The sequence below is a fragment of the Chiloscyllium punctatum genome, chromosome 4 (assembly GCF_047496795.1).
Source record: "Chiloscyllium punctatum isolate Juve2018m chromosome 4, sChiPun1.3, whole genome shotgun sequence".
NCBI lineage: Eukaryota > Metazoa > Chordata > Chondrichthyes > Orectolobiformes > Hemiscylliidae > Chiloscyllium > Chiloscyllium punctatum.
The window spans coordinates 66,999,871-67,014,571 of NC_092742.1; the positions used below are offsets into that span (position 1 = coordinate 66,999,871).

The following is a 14,701-nucleotide window of genomic DNA, read 5'->3' on the forward strand; positions in this document are numbered from 1 at the left end:
GATCACCATCTGCCCCCAGTGGTGGGGACAGTGGTACACTGGGTGATCACCATCTGCCCCCAGTGGTGGGGACAGTGGTACACTGGGTGATCACCATCTGCCCCCAGTGGTGGGGACAGTGGTACACTGGGTGATCACCATCTGCCCCCAGTGGTGGGGACAGTGGTACACTGGGTGATCACCATCTGCCCCCTGCTGCCTGAATGGAGGATCCGCCTCCCCGTTTATTACGTCACGGAGTTCCCTGATTGTCACGTGACCCCGGGTGCCTCTCTCGCAGCTGCAGCCATGATGGTGGGTCTTCTCGGTTGGAGTTCATTCCTGGATTTTTCTTGGTTTTTTTTTGTAACGGAGCACAATGTAAGGCGCGGATATTAGTGTTGCTGTTGTGCAGTGACAATGTTTTGTTCTGTTCAATCAGCAGGAAGGGTTGGACGACGGCCCCGACTTCCTGTCAGAGGAGGACCGAGGAGTAAGTTTTTGCTGTTCCCAGTTTCTGTGTCTCCAGTCTTGGGCCCTCAGTTGGGCCTTTCCTGGGAAATCAGGGAAATTCAGTCACCTGAGGGCTTCAGCCCTTCCCTTTCGTGGATCACTCACCATTTCATTCGCCAGCCTGTTCTGTTTTCGTAATTTATTACACTTAAGACGCCTTTTATCAAATGTGTATCTGTAGCAGCTTTCGTATGTCCCCAAATTCTTTATTTTCTCACATCGACGTAGAGTCTTAAGTCTTAACATTAATTTACATTCCTATTTGCTATTGCAGGTTTTGATTTCTAGTTATTAAATCAGCTTTTAAGAAGTTTAGCTGCGAAAGTGACCAACAGGCTATTCATGTCATTTGTGTATGTTGGTTAAAGAAGCGCGTATGAATATTGCGGTTTAGGAAGGTCTTTCGACAATTGTAACTTTTCATTCCTCAGGCAGCTTATTTTTTTTCTCTGGGAGTAGATAGGCAGAGATCAAGGGTCTCCAGTGGCTGTGATCTTTGCAGCTCCATTCCCACTTCAGTCTGAAATTCAGCTGTTTGAACTGTAAACAAACAGAATAAACTAGAAATCTGTTTGCTGTTCTGCCTTCATAAAAGATCTGGAGCATTGTGAAATCAGACTACTTTTTTTAAAGCAAGTTATTGATACTGCCACAAATTATCTCCTAAGATTATAATGTTATTATTGTGTTTTATTTTCTCTTTCCCATGTCCTGCTTTATATCAGTGGGAACAGTTATCTTGATCATTTTGTGATATATTTTTGAGATTGCCCTCTTGCAAAAGTAGTGGCTAAATCAATTTGCCAAATTATGTACAGGAATAGCATGCATGGAAACATGTTGCAAGGGTGTTGCATAGTGCTGAATGAAATTGTGAATTCACCCCTCCATAAAATGTGAATAGATAAATTGGATCTAACATATTTTGAATTTTTGTGTGAAAGTGCATAAGTTTTGTTAATGGTAATCTAATAATGCCGATGTTTTTGTCTAAAAGGATAGATGAATGTACATGTTTATTTGCATATCAAATAATACTCCAAGGTACTGATCGAGCACAATATTTAAAGCCAGTATTAAAATCACTTCCCTAAGTCATCAAAATACCTTTTCCAACATACATCGTTTGCAACTTAATAAATGATATTTAACTGAGAGGTGGTGTTTGTTAATTATTTGCATATTGGTTTCCTCAGGATAGATCTCTTGTCAGCCCTTAAGAAGAAGAAAATCCTCAGTGCTTTAAGTCCAGTGGTTTTGAAGTTAGAGATGTTGATCAAATATGATGAAGGACACAATTATTGGTCACACTACTAAGTTGTAAGTGGCTGTTTGTGTCAAGATCATGTACAGTTTAATTTTCATGTGAAGAAAAAAACAGTTGACCAGGTTTATTTCTAATTCAATCAACCTGACCTGGTGTTTCCTGATCGTTTTTCAGTTTAGCTCTGAACCATTTCAAAGTTGTTGAATAAACACCAAAGTTTATATTTTATCACACAATTTGCTGAATGTTGTTGAACTGGCTAAGGGGGAGGCTGAAGAGAATGAAACGTTACACAATTAATTGCTACTTGGCATTATTGAAAATATTTTAACAGAACAAACAGAATGCTTTGTTGTGAAATTAGTGTAGAGCATAAGTTTGAAGACATGGTACAAAAGTTATTTTGTGTTCTGGTTAAAGTTTAACTTATGTAGTACATTTGGTATCAGTTACTAAAGCTTAACCAGAAAACCAAGCTTGGAATCAATACAAAGAAGAGCTGCAGGGCAGACTCCTGAAACCTGATTTATATCTCTGTGCAAATGGATGAGTTTTGAATAGGTTAAAATCAGGCCTGCAGCCAATCTCAGCATAGCCCAATTTCACAAATAAGCAGTATTTGAGGAATAAATGGTGAGTGGAAAAGTTGGTTTTCCCATATTGACATAAGTTACCAAAGTAGATTAAAAGTCGTTAATTTAGGGCACTACTTTAAACTAAACTTTTAACTGTTGTGTAAAGAGAAATTGTTAGATACTGGTCAGGGAAAAGTTAAGGATTCAGGTGGCACTCCAGAGTGATTAATGCTTAGCTTAGTGAAAGTAAAAGCTGGAATCATTCAAAATGTAGTTTGTGTTGGAGGGATACTAAGTTTCTACAATAAAATAACCTTCCTTATCTGTGCTTTATTTTTGTATGCCAAGGTCTTTTCCTGGGTTGGGGAAGTCCAAACTTAGAGGGCGTAGGTTTAAGGTGAGAGTGGAAATGTTTAAAAGGGACCTGGGGGCAACTTTTTCATGCAGAAGGTGGTGCATGTATGGAATGAGCTGCAGAGGGCATGGTGGAGGCTGGTACAATTACAACATTTAAAACACATCCAGATGTGTTTATGAGTAGGAAAGGTTTAGAGCAATATGGGCCAAACACTGGCAAATAGGACTAGATTAATTTAGGATATCTGGTTTGCATAGTTAAGTTGGACCAATAGGTTTGTTTCTGTGCTGTTTGACATATGTGTTTGCTTTGGGCAGATTGATGAGGACAAAGCTAAAGTAAGTTTTTGTTTGGTTTGTCTCCTGGCCATAGCATACCAGCAGCCAACAGTCAGTAATGGTGCTACTGAACCATTCTTAGTGTTAGTCATTAAAGTTCCTCACCCAGAGTTAATTCTGTGTTCGTCCCAATTGTTGCTCAACATAAAGGAGTGCTGATTTATCAAACATGTTGTGGGGGGTGTGTGGTAGGGGTAAAAACAATGACTGCAGATGCCTTCCACATCCATCAAAGTTTTACTTGCACATCCACTAATATCATTTATTGTATCCGTTGCTCCCGATGTGGTCTCCTCTACATTGGAGAGACTGGGCGCCTCCTAGCAGAGTGCTTTAGGGAACATCTCCGGGACACCCGCACCAATCAACCACACCGCCCCATGGCCCAACATTTCAACTCCCCCTCCCACTCTGCCGAGGACATGGAGGTCCTGGGCCTCCTTCACTGCCGCTCTCTCACCACCAGACGCCTGGAGGAAGAACGCCTCATCTTCCGCCTCGGAACACTTCAACCCCAGGGCATCAATGTGGACTTCAACAGTTTCCTCATTTCCCCTTCCCCCACTTCACCCTAGTTCTAAACTTCCAGCTCAGCACTGTCCCCATGACTTGTCCGGACTTGTCCTCCTGCCTATCTCCTTTTCCGCCTATCTCCTTTTCCACCTATCCACTCCACCCTCTCCTCCCTGACCTATCACTTTGATCCCCTCCCCCACTCACCCATTGTACTCTATGCTACTTTCTCCCCACCCCCGCCCTCCTCTAGCTTATCTCTCCACGCTCCAGGCTCACTGCCTTTATTCCTGATGAAGGGCTTTTGCCCAAAACGTTGATTTCAAAGCTCCTTGGATGCTGCCTGAACTGCTATGCTCTTCAGCACCACTAATCCAGAACCAGGTGTGTGGTAGGGGAAGAGTAATTGATAATCAGCACAAAGTTTCCTTCATGAGATCCAAAATGTTGGAGGCAAGTCATTCCTGATTGTACATCACTATACCACACCATTTGATGCTTTATGCTGTCAGGAGAACAGGACACATCCAGAGATGATAATACTGGTTTCTGGGACATGATGAATTAGAATTCTGTGAATATGAGTATGTAAGGCTGATACTTGACTAGTCTGTGAACAGTTCTCCCAATTTTGATACAAACTTTCAGTTGTTAATAAGGAGGACTTTGCAGGGGGAAGTGTTCCAAGGATATGTCATATTGCACTCAATTTCAGCTCTGTTTCTCTTTCCACAGATGCTGTCAGACCTATTGAGTTTCTCGAAAATTTCTGATTTTATCTCAAATCACCTCTGTTTGTAGGGCTAATGTTCAGATTTATTAGGTAAAAGAATAATGGTAGATAATAAACATATGTTCAACTTGCTTCAAATAAGTTGATTAATGTGAAAGTCCTATTTTGTACCAATTGAATTGTGGATCCAATGTCTACTAAAGCTTGTAATATTACTTTAGCAGAAAGAAAATTCTGTCAAAACAAAAATGATCATTGTTTTCAGATTTTCAGTGTAATAATGGACATTGACTTTATATCTATTTGTGCTAGCAGTTGGGCATTCTTAGATTTAATGAGATTACCTTCATGTAAGTCTAACCATTCTTCGAGCACAATTAGAATTGTAGACCCATTACACCTGCCATATTTTGTGCCACGTGGTCTATCCAAATATGCTGTCTTTATTCTTAATACATGAAGATTTTCCTTTTTGTTCTGTTCAGGCAGCTGTTAATTCTTCTGTCAGAATTTGTGTACCCTGCTTTAACAATACTATGAGGGATGGGGTTTCTACTCTGAACACTAGCTACGCAAAGATTATTTTATTAATACATCCCCATTGGTTCTATTTGTGATTAGTAAAAAATTGTTAGTGTTCGCAAAGTAGTGAGAATGATCCACAAATTTTTCAATTCTCTTTCATCACTTTGAAGATTATGGTCGATCAGCCTTCAACCATTTTGGCTCCAGTCTAAAATCTTCAACTTTGCAATTGCCTTCAGAAATATAACCTTGCCTGTCTGGCAATTTCCAAGTGAATCCACGTAGCAACTTTTTATGTCACCTTTCAACCTTTCTTATAATGGGAAAACCATGAACAATGCAGCTGACTGTTTAGACTCCATAGAAGTTGAAAATCATCTATTTGTTTTGTATTCTGTGGTTAGAGGCATTATTTTGACAATTGTACTACTACCTTTTGTGACTCACATACCTACTCCCAAGTTATTTTTTGCTGCTTTTTCTAAAATCTTACCATTTAGCATTTGTTTTTAATTCCTCTTCTTAGTATCAATGTGTATTCATTCATATTTTCTGCATTAAACTTCAGATTCAACTGTATTTTTGAGGTAATGTACATGTTAAGGCTTATTTTTATTTATTTTTACATTTCAGCCGAGACCCGTGATTGTAGATCTCCAAACAGATGCCATTCTTCAGGTTGACATTTCAGATGCTCTGAGTGAGAGAGATAAAGTGAAATTTACAGTTCACACAAAGGTGAATTTAAATTCTTTCTCTTATGTTGTAAACAGTGAAACATTGTGCTGTAAATTTACAGCAAATTTTTTTTTAATATTTATCTTCAGCTTTAAGTAAGAGAACAATGTAGCTTTTATCACATCATTTCTGTTAAGCATAGCTTTAAGAAGAGTTTGAATCTCTTGCCTGAATTGTTTTAGGTCCTGCCTGAATTTTCAAGTACGTTTGTCAAGAGTGTTTTGACATGCTGGCATCAGTGACCCCTTCCAGTTGAGTTGAGACAAAGTTTTGGTACATTTCTGTTCAAATAATGCACACCTTCACAAAATTGGGGCAGCATGGTGGCTCAGTGGTTAGCACTGCTGCCTCACAGCACCCGGGTCCCAGGTTCGATTCTAGCGTCGGGCGACTGTCTCTGTGGAGTTTGCACATTCTCCCCGTGTCTGTGTGGGTTTCCTCCGGGTGCTCCGGTTTCCTCCCACAATCCAAAGATGTGAAGGTTCGGTGAATTGGCCATACTAAAGTGCCCATAGCGTGAGGTGCATCAGTCAGAGGGAAATGGGTCTGGATGGGTTATTCTTTGGAGGGTCGGTGTGGACTTGTTGGGCTGAAGGGCCTGTTTCTACACTGTAGGGAATCTAATCAAAACACTTGATGTTTCTATTGCTTGGCATCTTTGGTTCTTAAAGTGCCAGAGCTAAAAATATATACAAATGATAATTAATATTGCCCAGTTAAGTGGCAAAATTGATTGCTGGTTAGATGGCCTCTTGTGCACTGTGGTGCTTATTAAGATTGGGAACTTATTTGGGGAGAACTCTGGTGCAATGATGTGGTGTATTTTAGAATGTACAGAAAGTAGTATTTACATACCAATTCTAATTCTGTATTGAAATATCAATCATTGTTGAAAAGAAGCTAGAATTTTGTTTGTATTTGTAATTGAATCAAATGTGGTTACTTAATATTAAGCTTCATTATGATTGTATTGTTTCTAGAAAATGGAAACGACTGCGTCGGCTTTCCTTATATGTTTGTAATTTCAATGATTGTGGAAACCACAAATGGATTTGCTTCCTAGATTGCTTCTGTGTTTTCCATTGTTGAAATCATAGTTGTATGTTGTCAAAGTTACCTTGAATCTTTTGCTCAGTTCTTTGTTATTTAATACTACACGCTATACAAATTGTAAAGCTTCTTCAAATCAAATTTATTAACAGTTTGTATGTAGTTAGGGCAATCTCTTCATGTTAACATCAACATCCTTTAAAATGGAAGGTCAATTCTGAACTTAGTTTCTAGTCATTTTTGTGCTCTGCATTATATGGTGAAATAACACACTGATTAATTATATTGTGTGTGGGTGGGGTCAGTCACTAGACTAGGAATCCATAATCTCAGGCTAATTTTCTGGGGACGTGGGCTCAAATTTTGTCCTGTTAGATGGTAAAATTTTACTTCAATATATTAAAAAAGAATCTGGAGTTTAAACACTAATTTTAATGTCAACCATGTAATCACTATTGTTGTTTTAAACAAAAACCCATCTCGTTACCAAGTTCTCTGTAGGAAACAAAATCTGCCATCTTTATCTGGTCTGGCCTACATGTGACTCAAGACCCATAGAAATGTGTTTGACCCTTCTGTGCCCTCTAGGCAATTAAGGATGGGTGATAAAATAAGCTAGGAAGGCTCACATCTCGTGAACAATTTTTTAAAAAATGATTTTTTTTTACACACCACCGTGGTTAATTATAAGGTGCCAAGTAGATATATAGTCTTAGTTACAAAGCTATTTGTAAGAAAATAATTTTCAAAGTTTTGTTTAAGTAGCAGAAATTAAAATTTTGGACAAGTTCAAAAATCTATTTAAAAACGGAAAACGCTGGAAATACGCAGGTCTGGCAGCATCAGTGAAGCGTGAAATAAGAGTTAATGTTTCAGGTCAATTTTGTTTTTGTTCTGGTTTATTTAAGTTACTGTTTATGTTGTGTCAGCAGTGATTGCTCAAACAGAAAGCAATTTTGAGATGTCACCTTGTCTAATGCCAAAGCAATATTCAAACAATGTAAAAACTTCTTTAGACTATACCCCAATCATTGTCATCTGGCCCTTTTGAACTATTTTATTCAATTTTGAAATGTAATTCTTCACTATTCATCTTCTGACTTGGCACCTTGTCCCATACACACACACCACTGTCTGCATAAAAAGGTTACACTTCAGGTCCTTTTTAAATCTATCTTCTCTCACTTTAAATCTATACCTTCTAGATTTGGACTCCCCGCCCTCAGAAAAGACCTTGGCTATTTACCCTATCGACTTCCTTTATAATTTTACAAACCTCTATAAGATCACTCCTCAGCCTCCAATGCTCCAGCGAGGCAAAAAAAAACCCAGCCCATTCAGTATCTCCATATAACTCAGACCCTTCAGTCCCAGCAACATGCTTGTAAATATTTTCTGCAGCCTGTCAAGTTTAATAATATCCTTCCTTTAGAAAGGCGACAGGAATTGTACGCAGTCCTCTAAAAGTCGACTCACAATGTCCTGTATAGCTGGGACATGATGTCCCAACACCCATACTCAGTATTCTGATCAATGAAGGCAACGTGCCAAATGCTGACTTCACCACCCTGTCTACCTGCGACTGTACTTTCAAGGAACAATGCACCTGCACCACAGGGTCTCTTTTGTTCAGCAACATTCCCCAGAGCCCTACCTTTAACAGTATGAATCCTGCACTGGTACCGAAATGCAATACGTTTATCTACATTAAACTCCATCTGCTGCTTCTTGGTCTATTGGCCCATCTGATCAAGGTCCCTTTGTAATCTTAGTAATCTTCTTCACTGACCATGCCACCACCTATTTTACTCTGGTTAAGAACTTTTTTCCTAAATTTGTAAAATTTTTTTTTAGTGTTAATTGTATCTACCACATTTTTCTTTTTAAAAGAAATGAATTTATGGATGCTGTTTTTTTTAAAAAATGTGTTTGTTTTCCTGCAGAGCACCCTACCTAATTTTAAACAGGATGAATTTTCTGTTGTCCGTCAACATGAAGAATTTGTCTGGCTTCACGATGCTTTTGTTGAAAATGAAGATTATGCTGGTTATGTTGTGAGTATGATAGCATTCAAATAGTTTTGAGTACAAATTTGGTTTTATTAAATCAAGGGTCCTGACAGAAATTGGAGTTATTATTAATTTTTATTTATTGCAAGAAAATCTTAAATTATTTAAGAAAATGTTGCATTGGGATATGTAATGTTGTGTTCTTCCTGTTCCAAACAGTAATCTCTCCTTTAATTGTTAAGTGCTGGTATTGATAGTGAAATCTAATAGCTTGCAATTTACTTATTGACCATTTTTTGTCAACAGTTACTGGAGATAAACAAACCACTAGTACTCAGTACTTAAGCACATTTGCCAAGCTACTTTACATACAGTTTGTGCAAACAAGATAAAGCACAAGAATAAATGTTAGAGTGCAGGAAAATCTTAAAGGGGGAAGCCTACTGATGTGACAGAAGCTAAGCTCTGTGCTGCTGCAGATTATAAACTTATACTTGTATGAATATTAATCTTTTTCCTATGATGCACGGGTGTCCCCATTGGTACTGAACTTGGCTATCTGCTCGGCCACTTTTCATTGTTGCCTGTCCCGAAGTCCACCTTGGAGGACAGTCAGCTGAAGGGCCAAGGTCGAATATCCTGAACCACTGAAGTGTTCTCTGACTGGGAGGGAATGGTCTGTTGATTATTGTGCGGTGTCCATTCATCCGTTGCTGTAGCCTCTGCTTTGTCATGCCATTGTACCATGCCTCAGGGCATCCTTGCCTGCAGCGTATGAAATAGGCAACGTTGGCTGAGTCGCATGAGTGTCTGCCACGTACGTAGTGGGAGGTGTCCCATGCATAATGGTGGTATCTGTGTCAAAATTCTGATACGTTTCGCAGCGTCCACCGTGACAAGGTTGTATGGCGTTGTCCTGAAAGCTGGGCAGTTTACTATGAACAGTGATCTATTTGAGGTTTGGTGGTGGTTTTAAGGTGAAAAGTGGGCGTGTGGGGAAGGTCTTGGTGAGTTGCTCATCCTCATTGATAACGTGTTGCAGTCTGCAAAGAACATGGCATAGTCTTTTGGCTCCCGGGAAGTACTGCATGACAAAGAGTACCCTGTGGTTGCAGCTCGTGTCTGTCTCCCCAGGAGGTCATTACAGTTTCTTGCTGTGGCACATGGGAACTGGCGGTCGATGAGTTGAGCATCGTATCCCGTCCTTATGAGGGCATCCTAGAGTACTTCCAGGTGCCTGTCACGTTCCTCCTCATTTGAACAGATCTTGTATTTGCAAAGGGCTTGCCCAGAGGGAATGTCTGTTCTAATATGTTTTGGGTGGAAGCTGGAGTAGTATAGCATCGTGAAGTTATCTGTTGGTTTGCAGTAGAGAGAGGTACTGAGGTACCCATCCTAGATGGAGATGTATGTGTCCAAGAATGAGACAGATAGTAGAGATTAGTCCATGGTGAGCTTGATGATGGGATGAAACTTGTTGATATCACTGTAGCTGTTTCAGTGACTCCTCGCCATGGGTCCAGAGGAAGTAAATGTCATCAGTGTAACTGGTGTATAGTGTTGGCTGGAGGTCCTGTGTAGAGAAGAAGTCTTGTTTGAACCTGTGCATGAAAATGCTGGCATATTGAGGTGCAAATTTGGTCCCCGTGGCTGTTCCATGTGTCTGGATGATGAACTGGTTGTCAAAGGTGAAAATGTTGTGGTTGAGGAAAAGGGGGTGAATTGTAGGACTGTGTTCAGAGATTGGCACTTGTTGGTTCAGAGTACTGAGGCTGTTGCCATGATGCCATCATTGTGGGAGATGCTGGTGTAGAAACATCTATTGTGACTAGGGATACTCCTGGTTCAACTGGTCTGTGGGTACTGAGTTTCTGTAAGAAATCTGTAGTGTCGTGACAGAAGCTGGGGGTCCCCTGTACAATGGGTTTCAAGATGCCTTCAACATAGCCAGAGAGGTTCTCAAGCAGGGTCCCATTGCCTGATGTGAAGGGATGTCATGGTGTGTTGGCTTTGCGTATCTTTGGAAAGCAGTAGACATCGCCTACGCGAGAAGTACGAGGGCGATAGGGAACTCTGAAGGACTGGATCCAAAGTTCTGATCAATGTGTTTAGTTCACGGGTGTGCTCAGTCGGTAGTTCCCTGTAGTGTTCCTGGTTATTTAGTTGTTGGTACATTTCCTTGCAGTAATCTGTTCTATTTTAATTTTTTTCCCCACACTACCGCCCAACAGCAGTAGTGCTTGTATTCTCCTGTTTATATATTTTTTTGAAAGAAAAGGGGGGAAAAAAGACAAAGAAAACTCTTCTCCTCCTCAATTCCAGCAGTAACACATTGACTGGAGCATCAGCCAGCACAGAGTCAGTGCTCCAAACTGAAGAGACTCTAAAATCTCTTGGTAATATTTTTTGCTTTACCCCCCCACTACCGCCTAACCGCGGTAGTGCTTATTTTTCCCCAGCACCCTATTGTGTCTGTGTGCAGGTGTGAGACAAAGTGAAAGATACAGGTGTATAAATCTTTATACAATTTCCACCACCAGGAAAAACAAAGAAACACCCAAGTGGCCAGTGACGAGCAGTGTCTTTCTTTCTCTATGATCAAACAGTGAAGAACAGGGCAGGGATTAAACCAAAATAGAGTTGGGGAGGGAAATAATACACTCCACTCCCGGTGGTGCCCACCTCTCCCTGAACAGCTTGAGGGTGTTGGTGGACACCGTGTGCTCCTTCTTCAGAGACACCCTGGCTCAAACATAACTGCAGAATAGGAAACTGTTCTATTCTGAATGACTATAGCTCCTCCTCCACCCAGGAACACTACAGGCAACTGCCGGCTAATCTGACCAAAGAGCACTCCGGTGAACTAAACATGTTGATCTGGACTTTTCCAGTCCTTCAGAGTTCCCAACACGCCCTCGGATTTTTCACGTAGGCGACTTCTACCGCCTTCCAAAAATGCACAATCAACACACCAGGACGTCCCATCGTATCAGGCATTAGGACCCTGTATGAGAATCTCTCTGGCTACATTGAAGGCATCTTGAAACCCATTGTACAGGGGTCCCCCAGCTTCCGTTGCGACACTACAGATTTCTTACCGAAACTCTGCACCCATAGACTGGTCGAACCAGGACCCTTCCTTGTCATAATGGATGTTTCAGCACTCTACACCAGCATCCCCCACACTGATGACATCGCGGCAACAGCCTCAGTATTCAATACCAACAACTGCCAATCTCCGAGCATCGTACTACAACTTATCTGCTTCATCCTCAATTGCAATGTTTTCACCTTTGACAACTAGTTCTTCATCCATCCAGCTGTGGGGACCAAATTGATCTGTCACGGTAGATGCTGCAAGATGTGTCAGAGTGTTGACGTGGATATCATCATTATACGTGGGGGCACCTCCCACCATGTCCATGGCAGGTACTCATGATTTGGTCAATGTTGTCTATCTCATACGCTGCAAGCAAGAATGCCCTAAGGCATGGTACATTGGTGAGTCCGAGCAAAGGCTACAGCATTGGAATGCACACAGCACAACAATCAACAGACAAGAATGTTCCCTCCCAGTCAGAGAACACTTCAGCAGTCTGGAACATTCAGCCTCTGACAGGCGGACAGGTGCGCGTGCTCAGACAGGCAGGCGGACAGGTGTGTGTGCTCGGGCAGGCGGGCAGGTGTGCGCGCTCTCACTCAGGCAGGCAGACAGACAGACACACGCTCAGACACACTAGCTTAGACAGACAGATAGACACGGTCAGCCACACTAGCTTAGACAGATAGATAGACACGCTCTGACAGACAGGCAGACACACACATCGCTTAGGCAGACACTCGCTGTGACAGATAGACAGACACACTCGCACATGCTCAGACATGTGCTCTGACAGACAGCCACGCTCCGGCAGATAGACGCGCGGGCGCACAGGCAGGCAGGCAGTCACGCACACTCACGTTCAGGCAGGCAAGCATGCACACGCTTGCGGACAGACATGCACGCTCACAAGTTTTTGGAGTGAATTTGTACTTATAGAATTACATTTTATTTTTCTCAAAAGCCGCTTGAATCCATGGAAGATTGTGTAAATCCGTTTTTTAGGTTAGAATCAGTCTGAACATTGTGGCACAGACAGCCTCACACAGGGCACCTCACACCTTCGGCGCATTATCTGGGCTAGCATGGCACGCGCTATTGATAAAGTTCACTTGAGAATGTAACTTTTAGAAAGTTCTGGAATTTGCATATGAAGGAACTGAAACCAACATTCCCATTCTAAAAGATGAGAGACTTCACAAACAATCCAGGTCTTTTTCAGTTTCAGTTTCATCACACTGTAAACTTTTGCTATAAGTTGTATCCTACGATCTAACACTCCACAGCCCCCTTGATGAAGGAACAGCACTCTGAAAGCTAGTGCTTCCAAATAAACCTGTTGGACTATAACCTGGTGTTGTGTGGTTTTTAACTTTGTACACCCCAGTCCAATACCAGCATCTCTACATCATGAAGTTTAGAAGGAATTCCAGAGGAATTTTCCATCCAAAGTGTGAATGCTTCACTGCTTGATTTGATGATAGAGGGGAAAACCTTCAACATTTAGAAAGTACTGAGACACACACTTTAAACCCCACAAGGTTATGGACTGAGATCTTAAAGAGATTAAACTTGATGTTAGGTGTCTGCCTGTTTTGGCAATGGAGCCAGCAACACCTGAAGTGCTATAATTTGGGCAAGGCTACAGACCAGGTCCTGTAAAGTGAGATTAGAATGAACAGTTCATTTTTTTGATTACTTTTTTTTCAGTTAGTGCGAACATACTGGACTGAATGGCTGTCTATGTTGCCCCATACCTTTCCTGTGGTCCCATCATTGGCTGACCTTGACACATTGGACCAGCAGACTTCCTCTGTCATATTTTTGAGTTAATGATGAAAGATGAAGTTAAATTCTATACTGTCTTTTGTATGCCAAAATCAGCTGGAATTTATGCCTGCTTTAAGTATAATCTTAAAGATTCTGAAAATACATAGCTATCAATTTCAGTAGACTTAATTAGGTGTAGAGCTGGTGTTGACGTTTGAGTGGACTGAGATTGTATATTAAAGTTGGATTAGATAAAGCTAAGTAAGCATGTGAATATGTGAAGGCAATATTTAACTCCGATGAAGGCTTTATAAGCTCGGGCCTAATTTACTGGTAAGCAAGTGCACTGAGTTGTGGAAATTTTAAAATTTCTGGGTATTATATACTTGGATCAAATGTTGACTTATATTTCTTTCTGGTAAGAAATACCTGTATTGAGAAATTGTGTGGTCAAGCACAATTATATTGAAAATGTTTCCTGGTACAGAGAATCGCAGTATAATGGAATATCATAGAATCCTTTTAGTGCGGTAGCAGGCTATTCAGCCAATTGAGTCTGTATGAACCCCTGGAGAATATCCTAACCAAATTACGCTCCTTAATCAAACTATGCTCTCACCCCCCCCCCCCCCAAAAAAAAACAAATCTCTGCAACCCTGTATTTCCAATGGTTACTCCATCCAGTCTACACATCCTTGGTGCTAGGAAAAATTGAGCATGGCCAGTTCACCTAACCTGCACATCACCTGGAGGAAACCCATGCAGACACTGGGAGAATGTGTAAAGTCCATACAAACAGTTGTCAGAGGATGGAGTTGAATCTGGGTCCCTGGCACCATGAGGCAACAGTGCTGGTTATATTGAGCCACCGTGCTGGTTATATTTTTATGGTCCTTGATAGTTGTGACCATAAAACTGGGTTTTTGTTTTCTTTTTGTTGAGCTGTGTATTCTAGAGTTTATAATTTTCTTTTAGTCTAGAATGTCTTGGCTAGCCAGGTCAGCTTTCCTCTCTTCAACTTTCTCTATGCTGTGCCATTAATTTCACTGCAATATTACAAGGGCAATCAAGGATTTTGGTAAGTTTGGTTTGACTACCTAATGCTAGAATCTGATATTGCTGAAAACGTGAGGGGTCAGGTTGCTGGATCTGCTTCAGGAATGCAAGAAAATAGTAAGGATGAGAAAAAGCAGTTTGGTTCTTTCAGCTTAACACTGGTGAAATTTCAGTTCA

General features: G+C 41.0%; 1 protein-coding gene across 2 annotated transcripts in view; it reads left to right on the forward strand.

Annotated features, from left to right (window-relative positions):
- Positions 1-240: 240 nt before the first annotated feature.
- snx6 (sorting nexin 6) overlaps positions 241-14,701 on the forward strand; it is a 59,110-nt gene continuing 44,649 nt past the window's right edge. Inside the window, exons 1-4 of one of the 2 annotated variants that reach the window (XM_072568944.1) lie at positions 241-294; positions 425-472; positions 5,435-5,539; positions 8,533-8,643. In XM_072568944.1, coding sequence (XP_072425045.1) covers positions 289-294; positions 425-472; positions 5,435-5,539; positions 8,533-8,643 — 270 coding nt within the window. In that variant the 5' untranslated portion in view covers positions 241-288. Of the gene's footprint in view, positions 295-421; positions 473-5,434; positions 5,540-8,532; positions 8,644-14,701 lie in introns of both variants that reach the window. The other variant, XM_072568942.1, reaches the window with a different exon arrangement.